Raw genomic sequence first — 27,282 nt, 5'->3', positions numbered from 1 at the left:
CTGTGGATCTATGCTTTTTAACCACGTTTTTGCACCATTGCAGCCCCATGCAACAGTGGGTGTGTGATTTTGGGGGGGCAGGCTGTAGCCATGGACATGCTATGTGATCTGATGGTGAATTTGGGGTGACCCAATGCAAGGATCCTGAGAATCCCTGTGGATCCATGCTTTTTAACCACATTTTTGCACCATTGCAGCCCCAGGCAACAGTGGGTGCGTGATTTTTTGGTGCAGGCTGTAGCCATGGACATGCTATGTGATCTGATGCTGAATTTGGGGTGACCCAATGCAAAGATCCTGAGAATCCCTGTGGATCTATGCTTTTTAACCACGTTTTTGCACCATTGCAGCCCCATGCAACAGTGGGTGCGTGATTTTGGGGGGGCAGGCTGTAGCCATGGACATGCTATGTGATCTGATGGTGAATTTGGGGTGACCCAATGCAAAGATCCTGAGGATCTATGCTTTGTAACCACATTTTAAGTGGGGAGGGAAGGAAAAACACAGAAGGGACAAGGAGCAGGAGAGGGGTGTGCAGAGAAGCAGCTGGCTAAGAATGCAGGAGAGGGATTTAACGGGAGGGAGGAAAGGAAGGCAAAAGTTTCCCCCCAAAAGTTTCCCCCCACCCAAGCCAGCCATCTCTCTCTCTCTCTCCCTCTCTCCCTCCCTCCCTCCCCCTCTCTCTCTCCCTCCCCCCCCTCTCTCTCCCTCCCCCCTCTCTCTCTCCCTCCCCCTCCCCCCTCTCTCTCTCCCTTCCCCCCTCTCTCTCCCTCTCCCCCAGCAGCAACAGCGCTTGCCTGGAGGGGAGGGGCTTTCCCTGCTCTTTGTTCCGTTTCAGCAAACACAGCAACGAAACAGAGGCGGGTGGGCAGTAAGACCCTGAGGCAGAATGCAGGAAAGCAGCCGCTTCCTCTTTTCAAGTTTCGCTTCTCTGTGCAGCGTGCAGCCCCGCGATTTGATTTTTGCTTGATTTTTCGGCTCCAGGGACCACACATTCGCTCTATAACACGCACAGACATTTCCCCTTCCTTTTTAGGAGAAAAAATCTGCGTGTTATAGAGCGAAATTTACGGTAAATTTAATAATAATAATAATAATATTTTTTTATTTATACCCTGCCCTTCCCGGTTCAAAAACCAGGCTCAGGGCGGCTAACAACAAATTTAAAACACATAATTGATGCAACAAAAAACAGCATAAAATACAATATAAAACATGAATAACAATAAATTCAGAATTCAAAAATCAATTTTGGGGGGAAATCTATCCAATAAACATTAGAATGATCACCAGGGCTAGCTGGCTAAATTAGTCCTATTTGGGCCAGCGAGGAGACCAGGGGAGAATTAGCTGTGGGATCCCAGAGCAGGTAATCTTAATAAAAAGGGGAGGGGGAGGGAAGGAAGGGGAATAAAAGATCAGGCTAAGTTCAAGTTGAAAGCCAGGAGGAATAGCTCCGTCTTACAGACCGTGCGGAAGGAAGTTAAATCCTGCAGGGCCCTGGTCTCATGAGACAGAGCATTCCACCAGGTCGGAGCCATCACTGAGAAGGCCCTGGCCCTGATTTATAAAAAACAATTAAAAAATTAAAAAGCACTGCTGCAAATTTTCCTCAATTTAATCTTTTCGTAAAACCGTTTTGAGGGGTCTTTACAAAAAAACAATAAAGGGGTGTGTATAACTTTTAAGAAGGGAACAAGCAAGCAAGCAAACAGTCCTATCCCCTAGTACTTGGGTTGCGAGGTGGTCTCCATAGGATGCTTTTGTGCTGGAGATCACGCGAAGGCTTCCCCCATCTTCTTCCTTTTTTAAAAAAAATATTTTTTTATTTAACATATTAATTATAATACATACAATAAAACTCCACATCTTATACAATCTTTTTGGACTTCCATCAGCACCTCTGATGATCCACCATTCTTATCATTTCTTCTGCATTTATTAAATTCATATTGCCTTTAATTATCTTAACTAACAATCCCCCCCCCTTTATCCATTTTTGCAGTAATTCTCCTCACAAAACTTCCTGCAAACCTACAAACGTAATCTGATCATCACAATTACTTTTCAAATAGTCCGTAAATTTACACCAGTCTTCCGTGAATCTCTGGTCCCGCAGGTTTCGAATTCTTCCTGTTAGTTTATCTAATTCTGCATAGTTCATCAATTTCATCCTCCATTCTTTCGTCGGGAATTCTTCTTGCTTCCATTTTTGGGCCAATAATATTCTTGCTGCCATCATTGCGTATAAGAACAGCTTAGAATCCTTTCTATTTATATCATCTCCTACAATGCCAAGTAAAAATGCTTCTGGTTTCTTAATAAATGTATATTTCAACATTTTTTCCACCTCATTATATATCATTTCCCATAAGTTTTTCACCTTTTTACATTCCCGCCACATGTGATAAAATGTTCCTTCTTTTTCTTTACATTTCCAACATTTATTGCTAACTTTATACATTTTAGCTAATTTAATGGGTGTAATATACCATCTATACCAGTGTTTTTCAACCTTTTTTGGGCAAAGGCACACTTGTTTCATGAAAAAAATCACGAGGCACACCACCATTAGAAAATGTTAAAACATTTAACTCTGTGCCTGTATTGACTATATATAAAGTAATTCTCTTGAATAGGAATCAAATAAACACAAAGAAAGTATTTTATAATTACTTTATTATGAAATAGTAAGTAAACAGAAATATGAAAAATTATAAAATACTTTATTTTTAAATCTTTTGAATTTTTCCATTTTTTTCCCACGGCACACCAGGCAACATCTCGCGGCACACTAGTGTGCCGCGGAACAGTGGTTGAAAAACACTGATCTATACATCATTTTCATCACATTTTCTTTTAAGGCATTGCATGCAGTAAATTTTAAACCTTCTTTCCCTAGTTTTCCCCAATCACACAACTGCATGTTATACCCAATATCTTTAGCCCAATGAATCATAACCGACTTCTTCTTCCTATGCCGCAATGCTGCAAGAGAAATCTCTGCATCCCACGACTCTTAACGCAACAGCTCGACCTTCTCCCCCTCTATCTCTCCCCAGCTGCGAGATAGACTCCCTCTCCCCGCCCTCCCTAACTTTAGACGCCTCGAGCGACACCTGGCGAACGCAGGCAGCGTCCGGCAGAGGGCTCCTTCTCCGCTTCTTTCCGAAGGAAGCGGCGGTGGCGAGAGAAATACGGTATCCATCAGGGCCCTTCCCTTCTCCCGCCCACGATCCCAGAAGATCGACGGGAGCTGGACCCCCTGCTAGGGAGGGATCTGGGGGACGCCTGCACGGAAAGGGACGCCGCGCTGCCGCAAGGGCCCGGATCCCGCGTTGCAAAGCCCAAGCCGGACCGAGGTGAGACGCAGCAAGCAGCCCTTGGGCCGCGGCGGCCATTAGCTCCTCCCGTGCAGCCCGTCGAGTCTCTTTGCAAGGCCGGAGGGTGGGGAGATTGGGGGGTGGAGAATCGCCCCGGGGAAGATCCCATCCAGCGGCCGAGTAGGGCTGGGGGCGAGGAAGCCCCCCAAACTGCGCCCAAGCGGTTCGGTTGGGAGAAAAGCAGAACGACGGGTGAATGGAAAGGGGTTTTTTTCCCCCCCGTCCCTAGCCTAGGATCTGCTCAAAGGGAGAGATCCGCCAACGAGGCAGGCGATTTAGATCCCCGCGATCTCTCTCCACGCGTGCGAAAATAGGGGGGATTCTCACGATTAGGACACGCAGCCTCATCCAGCCTAGCGCTTCGAGGAAATCGGGGTGGCGTGTATTGAAATTGCCACGTTTTGCTTTTAAGGACAACGCTGGGAGGTAGGACGGGATGAGATATACAGTGGTACCTCGGGTTATAGACGCTTCATATGTAATAGATGCTTCAGGTTACAGACTCCGCAAACCCAGGAATAGTACCTCGGGTTAAGAACTTTGCTTCAGGATGAGAACAGAAATCGTGCTCTGGCGGCTCGGCAGCAGCAGCAGGAGGCCCCATTAGCTAAAGTGGTGCTTCAGGTTAAATACAGTTTCAGGTTAAAAACAGACCTCCAGAAAGAATTAAGCTTTTAACCCAAGGTATCACTGTATCATATGACTGCCACAGGCTTTGAGGAAGTGTGGGAAAAGTTGGCCATAGCGTTCTCCCCCAGTTCCTAGTTAGCGGGATTTGGAGAACAGCGCCAAGCAGAGCTCCAGGCCCGCCCAGCTTATGTGTGCTGGCAGTGCCACCCTGTTAACTCTGCAATTGTAATGCCGCCCACAGGGCACCGCCAGCCAGTATAGATTGCTTATCTGGGACTGGGGAGTGTGGGGCAGCTCAGGGTCTTGAAGCCATGGGTTCGAGTCCTACCCTTCAGAGTAGGAGAAAACAAGCTTGCTCCCTCTTCCATGTGACAGCCCTTGAGATATTGTAAGATGGCTATCATATCTCCTCTTTCCCAGTTTAACATACCCAATTCCCTCAGCCGTTCCTCATAAGGCTCAGTTTCCAGACCTTTGATCACCTTGGTCGCCCTCCTCTGCGTACCTTCCAGCTTGCTAATATCCTTCCTAAAATTGTAGCTCCCAGAACTGGACACAGTGTTCCAGGTGTGGTCTGACCAGGGCAGAATAGAGCAGTACTATGGTTTTCCTTGATCTGGACACTAGACTTCTGTTGTCGCAGCCTAAAATAGCATCAGCATTTTTTTTTTGGCTGCTGCATCTCACTGTTGACTTATGTTAAGCTTGTGGTTACTAAGAGCCCTAGATCTTGGCCCCCTTCTCTGCACACATTCCAGGTTGTCAATATGTCTCTTTAATTGTGGTATGTCGGGGACAGGACTGGCGTTATCAATTGGGTGGGTACCACCCATGGTGTTCACTCCAGCAGCGGTGAGTGAGTCCTACCGGGACCCCGAAGAGAGAGAAAAAGGAAGGGGGGTAGCATAACCGCAGAAAACAAAACAAGAGGCAAACTCTCAGAACAGTACTGGAAAAGGAATCATTTTATCACGTAAACCATTTTATCACTTTATAGTGATTGATTGATTGATTGATTGATTGATTGATTGAATTTATATACCACCCTATACCTGGAGGTCTCAGGGAGGTTCACAGAAAAGACCACAATATACAAAATCAAAATAAGAATGATAATACTGTAACACCCCTCCAAAAGAGCCACATTTTAAAAGGGTATAGGGTGTCCATCAGGTCAGCCAAAGGCCTGGTTAAACAGGACCATGTTTGCCTGGCGACTAAAGGTGCATGATGAAAGCACCAGGTGAACTTCTCTGGGGAGAGCATTCCACAGGCGGGGAGCCACTGTAGAGAAGGCCCCGTTCTCGTCTTGCCACCCTCCGGACCTCTCGAGGAGGAGGCACATGAAGGAGGGCCTCAGAAGATGATCTCAGGGTCTGGGTAGGTTCATATGGGAAGAGGCGGTCCTTGAGGTATTGTGGTCCTAAGTATGCTGCTTATATGCCCAGATGGCTTCAATGTATACGAAAAAACACCACCACCACAAATTGGCTATGAAAAACTCCAAGCACCCTTGCCGTTGTGGCGGCACGGGGGTTGCCGTTCTGTGATTGGACTTACGCTACTTGTTGAAGGGTTCATTTATCCAGTCTGTATAACGTTTACTGCACATGTAACTTGTTAAGATAGAGTTGTACATTTATCCACTCCATGTTTACAGCATCTCCAGGCTTTGTCTTGCACATGGCACCTTAGTATGTTTGTTGTTTCTATTCTAGCTATTATTCTAGTAAATTTGGTTTTATACTTATAAGCCAGTTGGTGGTGGTGGTGTTTTGTTGTATTATTATTACTGTCACTACATTTGATACTTTGTGTATATGCTTCAATGTATACATTCAGTCTCTTCTGCTTTCTTTCCTCTTCCATCTTAAGGTCAGACCCAAAGAGCAGCTTAAAATTTTTTTAATCGATAAACAATGCACCAAAGGCTGAGAAAATGGGAAGAAGGGCTTGCGAACATCAATAAGGGGATTGTATGAATCGTTGAATTGTAGAGATGGAAGGTATCCCCACAGAACATCTCTAGTTTGACTCTCTGCAATACAAAACAATTTTTGGAGTCCTCAGCGCGGAATAATGCCTCATCTCTGTTTCTCTCTCTCTCTCTGTTTCTTTTTAGCTATTGATAAAATGTTGACCCAACACAAAGAAGAGAAAACCGACCAGGAAAGTCTCTTGAAAGAGGGCAGCGCTAGGAGCCCGCCTCACCTGAAGGCCTTTCTGGAAAGGCATGGAACTGGGATGCCAGAAGAACAAGTTCTCAAGAAGAAACACACGTGTCCCGATTGTGGGAAGAACTTTTGCCGCCGTTCGGACCTTGTCCGGCACCGGAAACTCCATACGGGAGACCGTCCGTTTATCTGTTCCAAGTGTGGGAAAGGCTTTGTTCAGAGTACCCACCTCATCGCGCACCAGAAAAGCCACGTCCGAGAAAAGCCCTTTTTCTGTCCTCACTGCGGAAGAAGCTTCAACCAGATCCTGAACTTCAACAGACACCAGAGAACTCACTTAAAGGAACCGCCGTTCCAGTGCTGTGACTGCGGGAAGACCTTCAGCCGCAGCTCGAACCTAATTATGCACCAGAGGGCGCACACAGGAGAGAGGCCCTATAAATGCTTCGACTGTGGAAATAGCTTCAGCAGGAGCTCCACTCTCGTTACTCATCAGAGAATCCACACCGGCGAGAAACCCTATAAATGCCAGGACTGCTGGAAAAGCTTTGGCAGACGCTCGACCCTCGTGATGCACCAGAGAATCCACACGGGGGAGAAGCCTTATCAATGTCCCGACTGCCCAGAAAGCTTCAGCGTCAAATCGGGTCTTCTAAGTCATCAGAGAATCCACATGACCGAGAAACCCTACCTTTGCCTGGAGTGCGGCAAAAACTTCTGCCGGAGCGCAGACCTCATCATCCACCAGAGAATCCACACGGGAGAAAAACCCTACAAGTGCAACGACTGCGGCAAGAAATTCAACACGAACTCGCACCTCGTCACTCACCTGAGGATACACACAGGGGAAAAACCGTACAAGTGTCCCGAGTGCGGGAAAGGCTTCTCTTACAGCTCGGTGCTTGTGGGCCACCAGCGGCTTCACACGGGAGAAAAGCCGTATGCCTGTCTCGAGTGTGGGAAAACCTTTCGCAACAATTCGCACCTTATCACACACCAGAGAGTGCACACGGGAGAGAAGCCTTACGAATGCGCCGAGTGCGGGAGGGGTTTCAGTGTCAGTTCAAATCTTCGGAAGCACCGGAAAATCCACGAAAGGGAGACCTCTCTTAAAGATTCTGAGTAGCAACCCTAGCTGATGGAGTCCCAGTTAGGCGCTAGCAAAGCTTGCAAACCAGCGGTTCTCAACCTGTGGGTCCCCAGATGATGTTGGACTACAACTCCCATCATCCCTGAGCTCTGGCCTTGCTAGCTAGGGATGATGGGAGTTGTAGTTCAACAACATCTGGGGAACCACAGGCGAAAAAGGCTGTTGGAAACAGAAATTGATGCAAGGTGGGGGGTGCCTGAGAAAAACATCCGGAAAATCTTTTGCAACGCGGAATAGAGAACGTGGAGCATAGGGTAGCAAGGAACGCAGACCAAATGTAGTCTTAGAAAGATCTGGTTCTGGTAAATCCTGACAACTCTGCTTCTCTAACGGGTGGAATAGGATGAGGAATCTTCCGTATTCTGTCTTCACCAGAGAAACTTGCGCGCTTTTTCTCAAAAGGAGCTAATGTAAATAAAGTAGATTTCTACATGCTTCCTTGGTGATGTCTTGTGTTTCTGACGTCCTGCTTCTTCAAAATATAGCGGCCGCAGAGAGCAATATGGAAAGGGCGTGATGGGAAAGGGCATGGATGTCGGGGGCTGCTGGGTGGGGAGACAGACAAATAGCACACAGATCATTTAAATAGCTAACGTCACAAAAGTCAGTGTGATTCCAGTGGTCATCGGCTGAACAAAAGCTTGTGCACAGTCAATAACGGGCAGCTGGGGTAGAGCACCACAGAGATTGCATGGGGAGCCTTAGACCGGGGGCTGAATCCAGCCTTCTAGGCCTCTTATCTGACACTTGGGACTTTCCCTAGCCCCACCCACTACTGACCCTGCTCCACCCTCTCCTTGAGTGTTTTTGCCTGGCTTGACTTTGTCCTCGAACTCCGGTGATGCCGGCAGCTGGGCTCGAGTGCATGCAGGAACTTGCCTACTGTACAAAGGCAAAGTTTAACATTCATTGCTCCGCCTCTTTTTGTCCCTGGCTCCTCCCACCGGCTCCTCCCACCACTGGCACATGGCCCTCAGAAGGGATTGTGGCCCTGGGCCTGTAAAAGGTTCCTCACCCCAGAGATAAGAGGGTAGAATATCCTCTGCCTCTGGTGGGGACAGCACAGATTCTGTTCTTTGCCAGGTTGATGTTTTATGTTTTTAATACTTTGTTAGGAGCTGCCCTGAGTGGTTGGGGTCATCCCAGTCAGATGGCCGGGATATTATTATTATTATTATTATTATTATTATTAACAATAATCATACACACACCTGTGTGTTCAGTTTTCTGTACCGCATCTCATTCAGTGCTACAATTATACTGTCACGACAGCAGATCCAAGTATCCAGAGGGATGCAAAGTGAATTTGGGGGGCGGGCAGAGGTGAGTTTTGTTGGATTTCTTATAGAGAACCTGCTGGTTTATTTTAACACTCTCATCCTAAACCATGGGTGGGCAACCTAAGGCCCGGGGGCCAGAGCTGACCCAATCACCTTCTAAATCAGGCCCTTGGATGGTCCAGGAATCAAGAGTGTTTTTACATGAGTAGAATGTGTCCTTTTATTTAAAATGCATCTTTGGGTTATTTGTGGGGCATAGGAATTTGTTCATTATTTTTATTTTTCAAAATATAGTCCGGCCCCCCACAAGGTCTGAGGGACAGTGGACCGGCCCCCTGCTAAAAAAGTTTGCTGACCCCTGTCCTAAACCTATGACCTTTGAAGCAAATGCTTTTACATTTTTTGATAGGGTTAATTTTCAAGAATGCATTTTAAGCCTTAATTTGAATTTGATGTCAGCTATCCTAGTACAGCTGGAAATTGGAAGGTCGTGCTTCCAGAGATTTTTTTAAAAATACCACCGCACAAGGAGACACTGGATTTTACGAAGGTGCTTTATACCAAGCCAAGACCATGGATCCATCTAGCTTAGTATTGCCCACACTGACTGGCAGCAAACAGGTTTCTCTCCCACCCATACCTGGAGATGCCCGGGATTCAACCTAGCACCTTCTGCATGCAAAACAGATTCTCTGCCTCTGATCTGTAAGGCTGTCCCCCTTTTTCATTGCATCTGTTGATATAACATCGTGGTTAAGGGCCTGAACGATGAAGTCCCCTGGTCCAGTCTTTAACTCAAGCTTTATCCAAGCCATTATTCTCTGTCTCTCTCTTCCTTTCCATCTGCAATATAGGGAGGGGGTGATAGCTCTCTTTACCAGGATGCCTGTGAAACACTTTAGATATTCAATATGTGGTGTTAGGGATGTGGGTGGCACTATAGGTTAAACCACAGAGCCTAGGACTTGCCGATCAGAAGGTCGGCGGTTTGAATCCCCGCAACGGGGTGAGCTCCCATTGCTCGGTCCCAGCTCCTGCCAACCTAGCAGTTCGAAAGCATGTCAAAGTCCAGCGGGAAGGTAAACGGCGTTTCCGTGCACTGCTCTGGTTCGCCAGAAGCAGCTTAGTCATGCTGGCCACATGACCCGGAAGCTGTATGCCGGCTCCCTTGGCCAATAAAGCGAGATGAGCGCCACAACCCCAGAGTCAGCCACGACTGGACCAAATGGTCAGGGGTCCCTTTACCTTATGTGCAAATGACCTGCCACAGACCCACAGTTCCTTCTTTCAAGGTTTACCAAGAAGTGTTTCTCCCCAAACTATCCAAGTCGTGCGCCTTCAGCTCCAGTACAATTAGATCTCAAGACCCTCGTGTTTCAGAGCTGTTGGTGCATGTATCTGCAAAACTGGTTGCTGCAGCATTCTGAATTCTATTTTTCAAATGCTCAGGGAAACCTCCACGTCCAGATGAACTCTGTTTGAATACCACATGCTGCGGAAGCACAATGGCAGCAGAGAGCAGTTGTCAATCACACCCCGATTGTGGATTTCTGGTCACCTCTGGCTGGCTACTCTTGGAGGCTGGATTAAATGGGTGTATCAACCTGATCTAACAGGGGTCGTCTTCTATATTTCACCTGGGTATCACAAAATCAGTGACAGCTTTCCCATGCTCTGACATCACTTCCAATTGCTAGTTTTCCGAGGAAGCAATTCACATACAGGGGTACCTCGGGTTAAGAACTTATTTCGTTCTGGAGGTCCGTACTTAACCTGAAACTGTTCTTAACCTGAGGTACCACTTACCTAATGGGGCCTCATGCTGCCGCTGCACAATTTCTGTTTTCATCCTAAGGTAAAGTTCTTAACCTGAGGTACTTTTTCTGGGTTAGCGGGGTCTGTAACCTGAAGCGTCTGTAACCCGAGGTACCACTGTATTTAGCTGCAAGTCACAAAGTAATGAATTATCAAGCGATGTAATAACAGGTGTGTAACTTGGTCCTGAAAGCCCGTGCCCTCTAGTCTACTGAAAATGGTGCTCTTGAGAAAATGGGAAAGGTGTGTGTGTTTCTGTTTAGAATATAGGGTGAAAAAGGCACTCCTAGCAAATTGATGCAAGGATCAAGCGCCAACACTGAATTCACATTTTTAAAACACTGCGGGATGGGGCTTCACAAAACATTGCATGTTCATGTGTTGTCGTCGTTTCCGCCCCCCCCCCCCCGAATGAATATGTTCATGCATGGAGCCCTCATCAGTTGTTCTTAAAGAATGACAGATTCACTTTAGTCCCAAGTTGTCATAGGCTTCAGAAGGTCATAATCCACACCTCGTCCTGATCAAGTCAAGTAATAGTACCTCTCTATTCTGCCTTGGTCAGGCCACACCTGGCGTGCTGTGTCCAGTTCTGGGCAACAGCAATTTAAGAAGGATATTGACAAGCTGGAATGAGTGCAGAGGAGGGCAGCCAAGATGATCAAGGGTCTGGAAACCAAGCCTTATGAGGAATGGTTGAGAAAACCAGAGACCTGAGAGGAGAGATGATAGCCATCTTCAAGTATCTCAAGGGCTGTCAAAATGGAAGATGGAGCAAGCTTGTTTTCTCCTGCTCTGAAAGCTAGGACGGGAACCAATGCCTTCAAGTTACAACAGATTCCGACTAAACATCAGGAAGACCTTTCTGACAGAGCTGTTGGACAGTGGAACGATCTCCCTCGGTGGAATGATATTGCATCAGTAACTTAATACCTAGTGCAGGCACAGGCAAACTCTGCCCTCCAGATGTTTTGGGACTACAACTCCCATCATCCCTAGCTAATAGGCCCAGTGGTCAGGGATGATGGAAATTGTAGTCTCAAAACATCTGGAGGGCCAAGTTTGCCTGTGCCTGACCTAGTTAGTGGAGAGAGGTGAGATAGCCAGATGATAATGATAATAATAATAATAATAATAATAATAATAATAATAATAATAATAATTTATTTCTACCCCACCCATCTGGCTGGGTTTCCCCAGCCACTCTGGGCAGCTCCCAACAGAATATTAAAAACACAATAAAACATCAAGCATTAAAAACTTCCCTAAATGGTGCTGCTTTCAGATGTCTTCTGAAAGTCAGATAGTTGTTTATTTCCTTGACATCTGATGAGAGGGTGTTCCACAGGGTGGGTGTCACTACCAAGAAGGCCCTTTCCCTGATTCCCTGTAACCTCACATCTCACAGTGAGGGAACTGCCAGAAGGCCCTCGGAGCTGGACCTCAGTGTCCGGACTGAACGATGGGGGTGGAGACGCTCCTTCAGGTATACAGGGCTGAGGCCGTTTGCTGGTGTTTGAGGTGAACTCATGGCTCTTGGGGACTGTCCACAACTGGAGTCAGTTCACTGGCTGAAACTGGTTCCCCACCCTTGGATTCAGCCATGAGTTAGATATTGTGTGGGTGGAGTTCCCACATAATTATTGTGTGCATAACCAACGCAGGATGAATCAAAGTGACCAAATTTAGATTAGAAATTGTTTGCCCTGGTTGACCCTAAGCCTTCTCCTTAGACAGATTTTCCCAAGCAGAATTTTAAAAAATATATGAAATCAAGGCATCAAAGCCATTGCCTATTTTTCCTTCAGATTTCCTGTCTTTCATTCTTTGACCTTAACTAGCCTAAAAAAAAATGTAAATACATTTGGAAGTAAATATCTAAATAATTCCCTTGTGATATAGAGTAAGTGGGGTTCCCCTCCACCATTTGGCCTGCCTCTTATGAGCAATCGGATTTAATTGTATTATATTTTTATTTAAATAATCCATTGATAATATAAATTATAAAACAGATTTCCTCTCAAACAGAATTATTTTAATTTTATTCACTAACAGCATTCATATGCCACCCAGTAATGACAATCTCTGCGTAGCTTACCAAAAGCAATGCATTTCGAAATACAGAAATTATTTTAAACTGTAGCTCTGGTCTACTTAAAAGGGGGGAAAGGAGGCTTCCGAATCAGACTAAATTTAACTAATCAGACTAAATTTAACTAACTCACAGAATCGCTATTTTTTAATCCCTGGCTTCTTTTCGTGGTCATAAACGAAAGAAAAAAACCAGTTTCTGAATCAAACTAATGAGGAAGACGTAGCTTGATTTATTGATTCAGGAACAGGAAGCAAACACAAAATGTAAAGGCAAACCTAACGGAAAATGAAAAAGGTAAATAAGTACCGGTTTCAGGGGAAACACCAGCGTCTCACCTCCAGCCTCCTTCGGTGTTTTACAAATGGCCTGGGGTTAAGATGGGCCCCAGCTGAGTCAATGAGTGAGGGGCAGTCAAATCCTAAGCATACCCTCCAGAACCCCAACCAAACCTCCCTCTTTCCTGGAGGAGAGACTTGGTACGTCCCTCCCTCTTGTGGTAGGAAGGCCAGGATTCTGCTCACCTATGGGCCCTCCTTTCTCTTAAATTCTCACCACCCCCCACTTTCCCCACCCGCACCAGCTCTTCCCAGCAAGTTGCTTTGGTTCTCTGTCTTGCCACTGGGTTGGTTCATCGGGGGGGGGGTTGTCCTTGGTGCCTGTGCTTTTGCAGTTCGCCCTGCCATCTGAAGCATCTGATGAGAAAAGAAAGTGCCATTCTAAACCTTGAGGTTTTGCCGCTGCTCCTCCATCTCCCCTGATGTCCTCCCTCCTTACACACCAGCGGGGAAGATACTTTGTAGAGAGAATATAGGTCTCAACGAGTAACTCTTTGTGGGATGTAATCCGCTGAGAGCAGTCAAGCACAACATTCCTTGTTTTCCTAGAGTGGACATGCGGTGGAATGTTTGGTCCAGCCAGTCGAAAACTTCCTGTTTCCTCCTGGCTGGAACATCCTTCCTTTGCATGTGACTAGAGGTGGGCGTGACCTTACGTGTCCAGGTAACAAAAGGACAAAGCATGCTGCCACACTCTCTTTTTCACTTCTTTCTTCATTTGACCAGCTTCTAGCTTGGACTGCCCTGCTAGATTCTCAGCTAGCAGAGGCTGGGATCATTCCTCCATATGGGGTAGATCCACATGTATATATTTGTAACTAAGTCTGCCTTCAGGGATCCAACTGTGAACTGACGTGAGTAAACAACTTTTATTGACTTTAAATAAGATTGTTGTGTGTTTATTCTTTTAAGAGGGATAAAAGGGAACTTACCAGGAACATACAATTCAACACAGTGGTACCTCGGGTTAAGAACTTAATTCATTCCGGAGGTCCGTTTTTAACCTGAAACTGTTCTTAACCTGAAGACCACTTTAGCTAATGGGGCCTCCTGCTGCTGCTGCACGATTTCTGTTCTTATCCTGGAGCAAAGTTCTTAACCCAAAGTACTATTTCTGGGTTAGTGGAGTCTGTAACCTGAAGTGCCTGTAACCTGAAGCGTCTGTAACCCGAGGTACTACTGTACTGAATTGTATGATAGTGAGAGGTTTACACAAGCCTGCAACCAGCTATCTGCTGTGCATGTTAAAAGGGGAATGTAAACTCTTCTAAGTAAAAGAACTTGCTAGCGCAAGTTAGGAAGGATATTAATAAACAATATGTTGCAGATGATTTAGTATTGACTTTACAGGAGCCAGAATCTAGTACTAAAAGGGTACTGGAACTGATATAAGAATTTGGACAGGTAGCAGGTTTTAAGTTGAACAAGATGAAAACTAAGGTCTTAGAGAAAAATCTAACTGTGAATGTTTCAGGAGGAGACAGGATTAACATTGGTTAAGAAAGTGAAATATTTAGGGGTTAACATGACTGCCAAGAATGTGAACTTATTTAAGGATAACTATGAAAATTTTTGGATTGAAGTGAAAAAGGACTTAGAAATTTGGTCAAATTTGAAGTTATCATTGCTAGGCTAAATTGCTGTGATAAAAATGAATGTATTGCCAAGGATGTTGTTTTTGTTTCAAACATTGCAAATTTTGGACAAGATGGATTGTTTCAAGAAGTGGCAGAGAGATATTTCCAGATTTGTCTGGCAGGGCAAGAAGCCTCGAATAAAATTTAAGATATTAACTGATGCTAAAGAAAGAGGTTGATTTGCCCTGCCAGACCTTAAACTTTACTATGAATCAGCTGCTTTTTGCTGGCTGAAAGAATGGCTGCTTCTTGAAAACACTGATGTGCTGGACTTAGAAGGTTTCAATAATGTATTTGGTTGGCATGCATATTTGTGGTATGATAAGGTAAATGCACATAAAGCGTTCAAAAAGCATATTGTTAGAAAAGCACTGTTTAATGTTTGGATAAGATATAAGGATTTGTTAGAAAATAAAACCCCAAGATGGTTGTCACCAATGGAAGCGAAGGCACACAAAAAACTCAATATGGAGGCAAAATGGCCGAAATATTGGGAAATTCTGGAACAAGATGGAGACAGAATAAAACTGCAGAGCTTTGAAAAATTGAAAAACAGAGTGCGGGATTGGCTCCATTATTACCAAATAATGGAGGCATACAATTTGGACAAAAAAGTTGGTTTCCAGGTGAAAAAATCAAAATTGGAAACAGAATTGTTAGACCCCAAAATTAAAAATTTGTCAAGAATGTATAACTTGCTGTTGAAATGGAACACTCAGGATGAAACGGTGAAATCTGCTATGATTAAATGGGCACAAGATGTTGGACATAACATTATGATGGCTGACTGGGAACAGTTATGGACCACAGGTATGAAATTTACGGCATGTAATGCCCTAAGAGAGAATTTAATGAAAATGATTTACAGGTGGTACATGACACCAGTCAAGCTTGCAAAAATCTATAATTTACCTGATAATAAATGTTGGAAATGTAATGAGACTGAAGGTACATTCTTTTTCACCTTTGGTGGACATGCCCAAGGATTAAGACCTTCTGGGAGATGATTTATAATGAAATGAAAAAGGTATTTAAATATACCTTCCTGAAGAAACCAGAGGCCTTTCTCCTGGGCATGGTCGGCCAACTGGTGCCAAAGGACGACAGAACTTTTTTTATGTATGCAACAACATACATAACATACATCGTGGAAACAAGTGAATGAAAGATAAGATATTGAAATTATTGGATTTGTTTTAATTTGTGTTTGTTTTGTTTTGTTAATTCAATGTTTTAGTGTCAGTGTTACGTAGTGTTTTTGTTTTTGTATTGTATTGTTTTGTTTTGTTGAATTCTTTTTTTTTTCTTTTATAGTCTTTAAACTGTTAATAAATATTATTTTATTTTTTAAAAAATATTAATAAACAATATGTCCTCTTCTGCCTCCCTGAACATTCCCACTTGTAGGGGACTCCCCTTCTCCCCCTTCCATCACTCCATCTGTTTCGGCTTTCTCCTCTCATTTCCCCCCAGACTCCTCCTCTCCATCCAGGCTCCTCCCACCCATATGAGATTATTAGGCCAAGGATTTCAGGATTATGCTCCCTGCTGCTTGGAAAGAGCGCAGTGGTCAGGACAATCTAGGCCACATTCGCACCATGCATTTAAGCAGGGCCATGGCGCTTTAAAACGGCTTCCCCCAAAGAATTCTGGGAGCTGTAGTTTCTTAAGGCTGAATTCTTAGGAGACCCCCGCTCTCCTCACAGAGCTACAGTTCTCAGAGTGGCTTAACCATAAGTCCCTCTTCACAGGGAACTTTGGGAAATGTAGTTCTGTGAGGGGAATAGGGAGTCCCCTACAACTCTCAGTACCCTTAACAAATGACAGCTCCCAGGATTCTTTGGGAGAAGCCATGACCGTTGATGCTTTAAAGGTGACCCTAGTCAGGAAACCACCATCCATTGATGGTATTCGTGGATTGGGAAGGGGTCACCTGACAATTCTACCTGATATCTGGGAATGGTACATGGTTTGCTTGTTTATTTATTGTACAGTTGTACCTTGGTTCTCAAACGCCTTGCAACTCGAACATTTTGGCTCCCAAACGCCACAAACCCATGGGGGTTCCGGTTTGCGAACGTTTTTGGAAGCCGAACGTCCGACGTGGCTTCTGATTGAGTGCAGGAAGCTCGTGCGGCCAATCCATAGCTGTCAATGTTTCCCTTTTTTTAAGGGAAATTCCCTTATTCCGAATAGGATTTCTCTTTAAAAAAAGGGAAAAGTTGACAGCTATGAGCCAATCGGAAGCCGCGCCTTGGTTTTCAGAAGTCAAACAGACTTCCAGAGCAGATTCTGTTTGAGAACCAAGGTACGGCTGTATTTGTATCCTCCCCCTTCTCTTCCAAACAACTTGAGATGGTCTATACAACAAGGTTTTGCTCCATTTCATCCTCCTAACAATCCTGTGAGGTAGGTTAGGCTGACACGACAATTGGTCCAAGGTCACCGGCAAGCATCATGGCCGAGTAGTCATGTCCAAACCAGGCCAAATCCAACACTCTATCCGGTACATCTGGCTCTCAACTACAGCAAAAGGGTTGAGTGAAAATGCCTTTTTCCAACCACCTTCCCTTCAAGCTCTAATTGTAGAAAGGATCTCACCATTTGCAGTTATGTGACAGGGTTTATCAAGGTTTCCCTTTCTTTGTTTTAGCCCAACACAGGCGGGACTTCACTGACTCGCTCCAGGACTGTAGCCACTGCCTTCTAGACCTACAGAATCGGGGGCAAATGGGTCACTCTTTATGGTTACAGCTGCGATGGGCAGCTGATAGCTTTCTCCAATGAGATGGGACATCTTATGTTGAATAAACTGCTTGCTACCGCTGAAGTTTTTCCCGCAGTCCGGACATATGAACGATGTCTTCCCCGCGTGAATTCTCTGATGTGCGACAAGGTGCGAACTCACGCGAAAGCTTTTCCCGCATTCAGGGCACTGGTAAGGTTTCTCTCCCGTGTGGATTCTCTGGTGGATCATAAAGTGGGGTCGCTGGCTGAAGCGTTTCCCGCACTCCAAGCACATATATGGCTTCTCTCCCGTGTGAATCCGTTGGTGAATCGCTAGGTTCATTTTGACGCTGAATTTCTTCCCGCAGTCAAGGCACTCGTAAGGTTTTTCTCCCGTGTGAATCACTCGATGTTTCGCCAGGTGAGAGTTCCGGCTAAAGGTTTTCCCACAGTCGGAACACCCATAGGGTCTGTCGCCTCTGTGGCTCCTCTGGTGCCTCTTGAGAGCTGAGTTCTGAATGAACCTATTCCCGCAATCTGGGCAGACGTAAGGTTTCTCTCCTGTGTGTATTCTCAGGTGGTTAACCAGATGGGAACTGTACTTGAAGTTCTTTCCACAGTCGTGACATACGAGTGGCCTCTTAACCCTAGCGGGCCTTGTCTTTATCGTGACATCTTTCTGAGATATGAAACTACCTGTTCTAGAAATGACTTGATCCTGGGCCTGCTCTGAGGGGTTTCTCTGGAAACTTCCCTGGTTCCGAATCTCTTTTTCCACTTGAGGATTGTGAGGGGAAACTCGTTGTAATGCCCTACAAAGTATTCCAGGTGGTTCTAATGGCTCACAAACTTGCTGCTGAGGCGTCTTCTTCTTGCTCCTGCAAGGTATCCCTATAGGATACGAAGAAGAAAAGGTTAAGGGAGAGAATGTAAAATGTAGGGTAGAAACTGCAAATCCCTAAAACAGGGGCAATCTGTGCGCCAAGGAGAGCTGAGAATTGTTAGGAGACCCTTATTCCCTGAGAGGGTTACAATTGCCAGAGTTCCCTGGGAAGAACTGATTGTTAAATTACTATGGGAATTGTGGCTCCTTGAGGGGCACAGGGGGGTCAGGACCCTTAAGAAACTACAGCTCCCATAACTATTTGGGGGAAGCCGTAATTGTTTAGAGTGGTATTTTAGTGCTTAAATATATGGTGTGTACGTGATCATTATGAATGTGAAGTCCTCTGTGTGGGAACTGCAGTAAGAAAGTGCTAGTTGGTGCATGAAAGGGTTAAGACAGCAGAGCTGGATTCCTAGACACAGCTAGGTCATGCCTCCTCTTCTCTGACAAGGGAGGAAGTGAAGCCTTCTCTTCCTGTTCCATCTCTCTCCTCACCACATAACTGACAAAGGAAGACGTGTCTAAGCTTTGCTCCAAGCTTAGAGCATGAGTTTGAAGCTATCTTTTTGTATTTTCTACCTATTAGTATTCTGCATGTGTTCTCTTTGGTGCCACTTGGATAAAGGCATGAATCTGACCTTTGAAACGTTTTGTAAAGAAAACATTTTTAACTTACTTAACACTGCGAGAGAGTAGAAGAGGACAAAACTCCTCTGTTCATTGCCACAGGAGTTTGCAAGCAGACAAAAAGGGATAAAAAGGTTTAACAGCCTACATTTAGCCACACTATACCGCTGCTTGACTACTATGAGTTTAAACTCAGCAGCTGAGGGCTTTCTCCTGCTGAAGAGTGAGTTTAGCCCCACATTTTGAATCCAGACACCCAGCTGGATTCTTTTGTTATTTACCCCATGCTTGTGGGTTACAGGATCATAATATTTTCTTGCCATGCTCTGGACATTCTCTAGTGAGATATAACACGTCAGTGAATCAATTTTGTTATAACCCAAAGGAGATTGATTAACAGGCCTCAGGGGACAACATGTGAATGGGACAGTTAACCGCACTTCCCTACCATTATGAATTTTCTGATGTGTAATAAGGTTAGAGCTTTGGTTGAAGCCTTTCCCACAGTCAGGGCACTTGTAGCATTTTTCTCCAGTGTGGATTCTACGATGCCGTATGAGGGCCGACTGGTAAATGAAGCTTTTCCCACAATCAAGGCACGCGTAAGCCCTCTCCCCGGTGTGGATTCTCTGATGTTGAGTGAGGGCTGAGCTCTGACTGAATCTTTTCTCACAGCTGAGGCAGGCGTAGGGTTTCTCCCCAGTGTGGATCCTCTGATGCTGAGTCAGGGCTGAGCTCTGATTGAAGCTTTTCCCACAATCGTGGCACTGGTACGGCTTCTCTCCTGTGTGGATTCTCAGGTGTGCAGTGAGTGCCGATTTGTGACAGAAGCTTTTCCCACACTTGGGACAGGAATCCTTCCTTTCTCCCATGTCGACCGGATGACATTTTTCAGCGCTGATGCTCCCTTTGAACGGGGCTGTTTTGCCCGACTTCTCCACTGGTTGTTTCTCCTCCTTGTGACAGGGATTGGGACTCGGAGATTCCCTCTCTCGGGAATATTTCAGCCATCTCCCACAAGGCTCCGTAGATTTAAGGTCTCGTTCTTGATAGCAACCACCTGCAAAGAAAGAGTCTGGACATTAGGCAATGTGGTGGAACTAACAGCAGAAAAGGAACAGCAAACAGGTTTTCTCTGCCCTCTCCACCTGCCTCAAATCTGCTTTGGATGTTTGGAGGACCCCTAGGAATAGATTTAGGGGTGCAGGCAGAGGAGGTGGGGGAATTCCCATTGCACAGCCAAGAGGATTTGTGCCAGCAGAAGGCCTTGTTGGCTACCCCCTCCATATTGCCAATAATAATAATAATAATAATAATAATAATTTTATTTATACCCCGCCCAACTGGCTGGGTTTTCCCAGCCACTCTGGGCGGCTCCCAACAGAACACTAGAAACAGAATAAAACATCAAACATTAAAAACTTCCCTAAACAGGGCTGCCTTCAGATGTCTTCAAAAATTTGAATAGTTGTTTATTTCCTTGACATCTGATGGGAGGGCGTTCCATAGGGTGGGCGCCACTACCGAGAAGGCCCTCTGCCTGGTTCCCTGTAGCTTCACTTCTCGCAGGGAGGGAACTGCCAGAAGGCCCTCGGAGCTGGACCTCAGTGTCCAGGCTGAACAATGGGGGTGGAGATGCTCCTTCAGCTATACTGGACCGAGGCCATTTAGGGCTTTAAAGGTCAGCACCAACACTTTGAATTGTGCTCAGAAATGTACTGGGAGCCAATGTAGGTCTTTCAAGACCGGTGTTATGTGGTCTCGGCAGCCGCTCCCAGTCATCTCTCAGGCTGCCGCATTCTGGATTAATTTTAGTTTCCGGGTCACCTTCAAAGGTGACAAACACCCAAGGCAGCCTTCACGATCCCCACCATTATCAATAAAGCTAAAAAGTAGCAGAGAAAAACAAATCCAGTTTAAGATGCCAGGGCTCAAGTGTTTAATAAGAGACAACAGGCAGGATACTTACTCAGTGAAGCCCAGCGCTCGTAATTCTCCCGCATGACGTCCCAGTAAAGCGCTCGCTTGCTCGCATCCAGCAAGGCCCACTCCTGCTCGGTGAAATACACAGCCACCTCCTCAAAAGCCACCTGCATTTTAAAGGGTTGGTATATTTAATTTGTTTAAAAGAATTCCTCCTCTGCCACCACCCACAGTTAGTTTATTTCCTTTGTTTCCACCCTCTCCCCCTGCATCAAGAATCTCAGCACAGGGCTACTTCCAACAGCCATATAAGAAACTCCTTCAGTGCTTGGCATTGAAAGTCACCTCTGCTGCCTAAGAAGCCCATCAAACAGCTTGTTTCTGCAGATCTGAAACTGGTCTACGCTTCTAGTGCAGACATCCCTACACTGGCTTAACTGACCTGGCATGTGGAAAACTCCCTTCCTGTGTTCCTTTCACCAGCAGGCAAAGACTTTTTTGTTCCAATAGGCCTTTGGTCACTAACTGGCATTTGAGGCAGGATGAATGCTATTCTTAAACAAAGAAGAAGTTGAAAATGTTTTCAGTGCTGTTTTCAATATTACTGGGTTTTTTTTTAATACAGTGGTACCTCAGTTTCCGAACGTAATCTGTTCCGGAAGACCTTTCGAGTTCCGAAACATTCGAAAACCGAGGTGCAAAGGGCAGTCTGCAAATTTAATAGAGAAAATTGAGAAACATATGCACTCAGCGGAAGCCGTTCGGCTTCTGAGGCGTGTTCAAAAACGGAAGCATTTATTTCTGGGTTTATGGCGTTTGAGTTCCGAAACGTTCGTCAACGGAGACATTTGAAAACCAAGGTACCACTGTATTTATATCCTTGTGTGCTTTCAGTTGCATCTGCTTTAACTGCTGCTCGCACCCTGTGATTTATCATCTTGTGAAAGTGTTGCAGCCACAGGATAATTATCTCCCCTGTGGGGAAGGTCCTGGGTTCAATTCCTGGTGTCTTCAGGTACAGCTCTGGAATGTTCCTCCCTTAAGCCCTGGAGGGCCTCTGCCAATCAGCATAGATGATATTGAGCTAGATGAACCAATGGCCTTACTCGATATAAGACAGTCTCCTAGCCTCCTCCATCTCCTCACAACTACAAATCCCAGAGCGCTTTAGGGAAGCAATGACATAAAACAGTCAAAATCCGGGTCAGGACTGCAGCATATACAATACCCTAAGTTCTCAACCAGGCTGCCCCTGGTCCTTTGTCTTCTTTCATGTAGGTGAAAAGGAAATAATGAGGCACCCATTTTCTTTCAACACTTGCGTATTTCTCTCTCTCTCACACACACTGTCTTACAATTTGGAATATTAATTTAGACCTTAAAATATCCCTTCTTCTCTTTCCATAGTTCATTTTGCATAGCATACATCCCTGCATATTTTATATAAACTAAACCATTCAGAATTCCGTTGTTTCTTCCATCAAAACTTATTTAAGCTGTTGAATTTATCCTAACGCTGCCAACGTTTTCAAGTATACACAATTATCCCCCATATATTCAATAAACATTTTCCAATCTTCTTTAAACGAAGGTTCTTCTCATTCTCTTGTTAAGATCCGCAAGCTGCACATATTCCAACAGTTTAAGTTGCCATTCTTCTTTAGATGGGGCCTCGCTCGTTTTCCATTTTGGGGCAAACGAAACACGGGCCGCCGTAGTGGCGTACATAAAAACCTTTTTTGACACCTGGGAATTTCCATTTGAATTATCCCCAACAAAAAAAGACTCTGTTTTTTTTTTTTTGAAAGGTGCTTTGAAACATTTCCGCCCCAAGTCATTATAAATTATTTCCCAATATTATTTTACCCTTTTACAGGTCCACCACATGTGAAAGAACATAACCTCGACCCGTAGCTGTCAACGTTTCCCCTTTTTAAAGGGAAATTCCCTTATTCCGAATAGGATTTCCCTTTAAAAAAGGGAAAAGTTGACAGCTATGCCTCAACCTCATTACATCTCCAGATGTAGATGTTATACTTGCATATTTCCTGTCCACTTCATGGAACAGGCCCACCTGCAGATTCCAGCCTACCTGGGGAATTTCCATGGTGACAGGAGAATAGGAGGGTGCCAAAGGAAGCCAACATGAAATCCTGCCATCTGTTGGGGTGAGGAGGACACCTGGAGATTAGAGAAGAGCCGTCTGTCCACATAATGCCTCATGACTTTGCTCCCCACTATCTTTCTTTTAAGGAAACACCTCCATGAGACCAAAACCCTGCAGTAGCATCCTGCCTCTACCTATCAGACCTAGACCCTAACCCATTCCAAAGCAGTTTGAAGGGGCTTGGCACATACAACCTATGGCAGGCATAGGCAAACTCCGGCCCTCCAGATGTTTTGGGACTACAATTCCCATCATCCCTAGCTAACAGGACCAGTGGTCAGGGATGTTGGGAACTGTAGTCTCAAAATATCTGGAGGGCCGAAGTTTGCCTATGCCTGACCTATGAGGTGTATTGATTTATAGGCGCAAATGAGGGTTTGTGAGGGTGGTTTGGTGCAGGGATACCAAAGAAGGGTGTCAAAAACGTCAGGGTGATCCGTTCCAGTGCTTTATTAGAAGGAAGTGTAGACTCACAACACAGGACTCAGCTACCTTCGTAAAGAAAAAGCGCTTTATGTGTGTTATAACACTGTGACACACCAGATGGCGCTGTGGAGTCCTGTCTTTCGCCAAGGTGATTTCCCTTTGCAGAGTTTACAACGCGTTTAACCGAATCGCTTTTTTGATGTGTCTAGATCCAGTCACAGCCTGGAGAGCATTGCTGCCTTTACAGACCCGGGATGGACACCACACCAGGGAGAAAGTGCCATGACTTGTCTGCACCTGGGAAAGCATTTATGCATTACTTATATCAGGACAGCATAAGCCAAACGGGCCAGAACCTCCCATTGATTCACCTGCCAAGGAAGGCATAGGTGGCAAGACTCCAAGTCTTACGGATATCTTCCCTCCCTAGAGTAATAACTACGCGTCTCAGGCCCACAGATAAACATGGCATCAAAGCAAGCCAATTGGCATATATCAAGGCAAGTGGATAAACATACGTGATGTCATTCTTGCAGCAACTACCAGTTAGTCTTGAGGTTATCTTGACTACCAAGATGGCGTTCACAGACTTTCTAGAACATTTGCTTCTATACACATGGAAAAAAGCTATTCCCAAATTGTCCATCACAAACCAACACGGCACCTAAAACAGCATGGGGGCTACACAGAGAGCAGAGCAAGTGTCGTTCTCAAAAGCTGTGGTTGCCAGACAGATTGTGCATCCACACTGTGGGTGTCTCCCAATGCAAACCCCGTAGTTTCTCTGACACCTAAGAAGGATTGCAGATTACCTCCTTTAGGGAACTGTTTAGCACTTGGGAGCGCTGCTGCAAAGAGGGCAAAACCTCAGCTCCCTTACTCACACAAACCATGACGGATTCTGCAGGTGCCCATGAGCAAGAAAAACATAGGCTTGCCGATCGGAAGGTTGGTGGTTCGAATCCACACAACAGGGTGAGCTCCCGTTGTTCTGCCGCAGCTCCTGCCAACCTAGCAGTTCGAAAGCATGCCAGTGCAAGTAGATAAATAGGTACCACTTCGGTGGGAAGGTAAATGGCATTTCCATGAGCTCTGGCTTCCATCATGGTGTCCCATTGCGCCAGAAGCAGTTTAGTCATGCTGGCCAAATGACCTGGAAAGCTGTCTGCGGACAAACGCCGGCTCCCTCGGCCTGAAAGCGAGATGAGCGCCGCAACTCCATAATTGCCTTTGACTGTACTTAAACCGTCCAGGGGTCCTTTACCTTTACCTAGCCCTTCTGATTTAAAGTGCATAATACAAAAGGAAAACACTTTCTGTCTCCACAGATCATCATCATAAAGATGATCCTTTCTGATATCAAATGCGCAACTATGATTGGCTTATGCCTATTGATTATAACCTATCCTGAGCCTTAATAATGATAATAATAATTGTATAATTTATACCCCGCCCATCTGGCTGGGTTTCCTCAGCCACTCTGGGTGGCTTACAGCATATACAAAACATAGTAAAACATTCCTTAGAAGAGGAATGAGTGTAAGATTGTATTAACAAAATTAATGTATGGCTTCACTGCAGATGGTAACAGCAGTCACAAAATTAAAAGATGCCTGCTTCTTGGGAGAAAAGCAATGACAAACCTAGACAGCATCTTAAAAAGCAGAGACATCACCTTGCCAACAAAGGTCTGCATAGTTAAAGCTATGGTTTTCCCAGTAGTGATGTATGGAAGTGAGAGCTGGACCATAAAGAAGGCTGATCGCCGAAGAATTGAGGCTTTTGAATTATGGTGCTGGAGGAGACTCTTGAGAGTCCCATGGACTGCAAGAAGATCAAACCTCTCCATTCTGAAGGAAATCAGCCCTGAGTGCTCACTGGAAGGACAGATCCTGAAGCTGAGGCTCCAATACTTTGGCCACCTCATGAGAAGAGAAGACTCCCTGGAAAAGACCCTGATGCTGGGAAAGATGGAGGGCACAAGGAGAAGGGGACGACAGAGGACGAGATGGTTGGACAGTGTTGTCGAAGCTACCAGCATGAGTTTGACCAAACTGCGGGAGGCAGTGGAAGACAGGAGTGCCTGGCGTGCTCTGGTCCAGCGGGTCACAAAGAGTCGGACACGACTAAACGACTAAACAACAACCACAATAGGAATGAGTGTAAGATTGTATTAACAATATTAATGTATGGCTCTGGTGTGTTTTAGAGACATAAAGAACCGGGTTTCTTTTAACTTGTTTGCTGGATCCTTGAAAAAACAACAATCCTGCATATATCTGAGAAACCCAAGCTTTTAACACTAGGCAGAGCACTTACCGAGTGAAGTCAGGTGCTCGCAGTTCGCCTGCATGACATCCCAATATAAGGCTCTCTCATTCGCGCCCAGCAAGGCCCATTCCTCCTCAGTGAAATACACAGCCACCTCCTCAAAAGTCACCTGCATAGTACAGAGTCAATAGCTATCATTTGTAACCATCACAATCCTGTTTTCTTTCCACTCTTGTGTTTTTATTCCCCGAGCCAGAGTCCAGCCCTCCCATAGAAAACTGCCTACCTGGGGAAGCGCCATGATGCTTGATGAATGGGGCAGTGCCAAAAGGAAGCCAAAACGAAATTCTGCCGCCTCTCAGGGTCAGAAGGCTTCCTGGAGATTTACCACCCGAGGCAGCTGCTTCAGTCTGCCTAAGGGTGTGGCTGGCCTTGGTGGGGCTTGTACTCTACCCTGAGTACCTAGAGGCAGGATAAAAAGATGTTAAATCGAGAAAATGGATAAACAAAAGACAGAAATCCTTAAAGAAATGCAACTAGAGAATAAAAACAAGGCGCACACGCATGCACACATTATTACACTATTCCCCCCCCCCCATACAGTTTTGTCTGTAGTGATGTGAAGAAGATGCTACTAACCAGAGGTGGGAAATATGCAGTCCTGTTGCTTTTCGCAGCTCCTTTTTGCACCAAAAGCTCAGCCCTTCTGTTTTGCCTATGCCTCTTTTCATTCAAAATCACAGCTACAGAACCCAGGGGAGTTTTCGGTCTGAAGCAACAGGGCACCCTTCCCTCCTTCCTGGCTGCAAAGAAGGCTGGCGCTAAGATGGTTCTTGCAAATCCCCTTTTGGAAGGTGCAGCCGCTGCCTCAGCTAAACCCAGTTCCACCTCTGCCTGCAGAGCAGGGTTGTGTGAGAAGAGAGGGTTGCCTCTCTTCCCTGCTTTGCAAACACCAGAGCCCTCTGCCGTCAATGTACAATCATGGCACAGGTTGTGAGGGAATTTGCTTTTGACAGCCCTCCTTATTTTTGCACTGGCTTCTAAAATGGGTGAAGGGTGGTTGCCTATTTGTTTAAATTTAAAATGTACACACTCTTTCCACCCTCCAAGGGTGTAAGATAGCTTCATCACATATGTAAATGTCCCACTGATTGTCTTCATTCAGTCATTACTGCACCAGAACAGCTGCAAATGAAACAGATTTGGCAGTATTTACTATCTGGCTAGGCAGCTCTGATTGGGGGGGAAAGGGGAAAAAAAACAAGAGATCAATGCAACTACAATATCAGGAATGATGCTACAGCAAATTATAAAGCAGCCGGTCTGTAAACATCTTGAAAACAATGCTGTGATTAGTAGAAGCTAGCATGGATTTGTCAAGAATTCTGTCTCCCTTGCTCTCTTTTTAAAATTAGGTTACTAACCGGTTGGGGAAATGCTGAAAACATAGGAAACCCACACTTTAAGGTGAGAAAGAAAAGTTGTCCTGTAGTTTGATTTCCAGAGTATATATAGATTAATAATGAAATGAAAAAACTTACAATGACCAATTAAAATGATCCAGGTTTGCATTTGTTCATGTGACTGATTTCTTTTAATCATGCATTAAATGCTGACAGTCCTGATTAAGGGAAGAACTTTCAAAAACACCTTCTTTCTGGAAAGATCTTAAAATAGTCAAGTGCAATTTATGGTCTTTTCCAGACAACTTCCAAAGTATTCACACCAGTATTTGCACCGCTGATTTGGGAATCAG

At 45.3% G+C, this 27,282-nt stretch overlaps 2 protein-coding genes across 5 annotated transcripts; one reads left to right on the top strand and one right to left on the bottom strand.

Annotated features, from left to right (window-relative positions):
- Positions 1 to 3,105: 3,105 nt before the first annotated feature.
- On the top strand, positions 3,106 to 7,772 carry LOC310837939 (uncharacterized protein). The gene is made up of 2 exons (XM_083725195.1): positions 3,106 to 3,362; positions 6,136 to 7,772. Exon 2 carries the CDS (start codon positions 6,147 to 6,149, stop codon positions 7,311 to 7,313), a length of 1,167 nt encoding a protein of 388 aa, XP_083581321.1. The 5' UTR covers positions 3,106 to 3,362; positions 6,136 to 6,146; the 3' UTR covers positions 7,314 to 7,772.
- Positions 7,773 to 16,584: 8,812 nt separating this feature from the next.
- Positions 16,585 to 27,266, bottom strand: LOC310837466 (uncharacterized protein). Of its 4 annotated transcripts, none has more exons than XM_083724094.1 (7): positions 26,162 to 27,266; positions 25,813 to 25,973; positions 25,575 to 25,695; positions 22,753 to 22,843; positions 20,709 to 20,830; positions 19,188 to 19,799; positions 16,585 to 18,117 (listed from the first exon to the last, which is right to left on the bottom strand). In XM_083724094.1, exons 2-7 carry the CDS (start codon positions 25,825 to 25,827, stop codon positions 17,171 to 17,173), a joined length of 1,908 nt encoding a protein of 635 aa, XP_083580220.1. In that variant the 5' UTR covers positions 25,828 to 25,973; positions 26,162 to 27,266; the 3' UTR covers positions 16,585 to 17,170. The 4 variants fall into 4 exon arrangements, with proteins under 4 accessions (XP_083580220.1, XP_083580221.1, XP_083580222.1 ...); XM_083724095.1 differs by having other exon boundaries at positions 20,709 to 20,829; positions 22,755 to 22,843; positions 25,813 to 25,988; positions 26,166 to 27,266; XM_083724096.1 differs by having other exon boundaries at positions 20,709 to 20,829; positions 22,755 to 22,822; positions 25,813 to 25,988; positions 26,166 to 27,266.
- Positions 27,267 to 27,282: the final 16 nt, after the last annotated feature.

Source organism: Podarcis gaigeae (genome assembly GCF_964106915.1).
Source record: "Podarcis gaigeae genome assembly, chromosome: 2".
NCBI lineage: Eukaryota > Metazoa > Chordata > Lepidosauria > Squamata > Lacertidae > Podarcis > Podarcis gaigeae.
The sequence above is the reverse complement of the archived record's forward strand: the minus strand, read 5'-3'. Positions and strand labels throughout refer to the sequence as shown.

Coding starts and splice junctions, on each gene's coding strand:
- LOC310837466 (XM_083724094.1), bottom strand. Junction 20,831..22,752: donor ACCATGGAAATTCCCCAGGT/AGGCTGGAATCT, acceptor CTTTAAAATGCA/GGTGGCTTTTGAGGAGGTGG. Junction 19,800..20,708: donor CGAGCGCTGGGCTTCACTGA/GTAAGTATCCTG, acceptor CTTTCTTTGCAG/GTGGTTGCTATCAAGAACGA.
- LOC310837939 (XM_083725195.1), top strand. CDS start 6,147: ATGTTGACCCAACACAAAGAAGAGAAAACCGACCAGGAAAGTCTCTTG.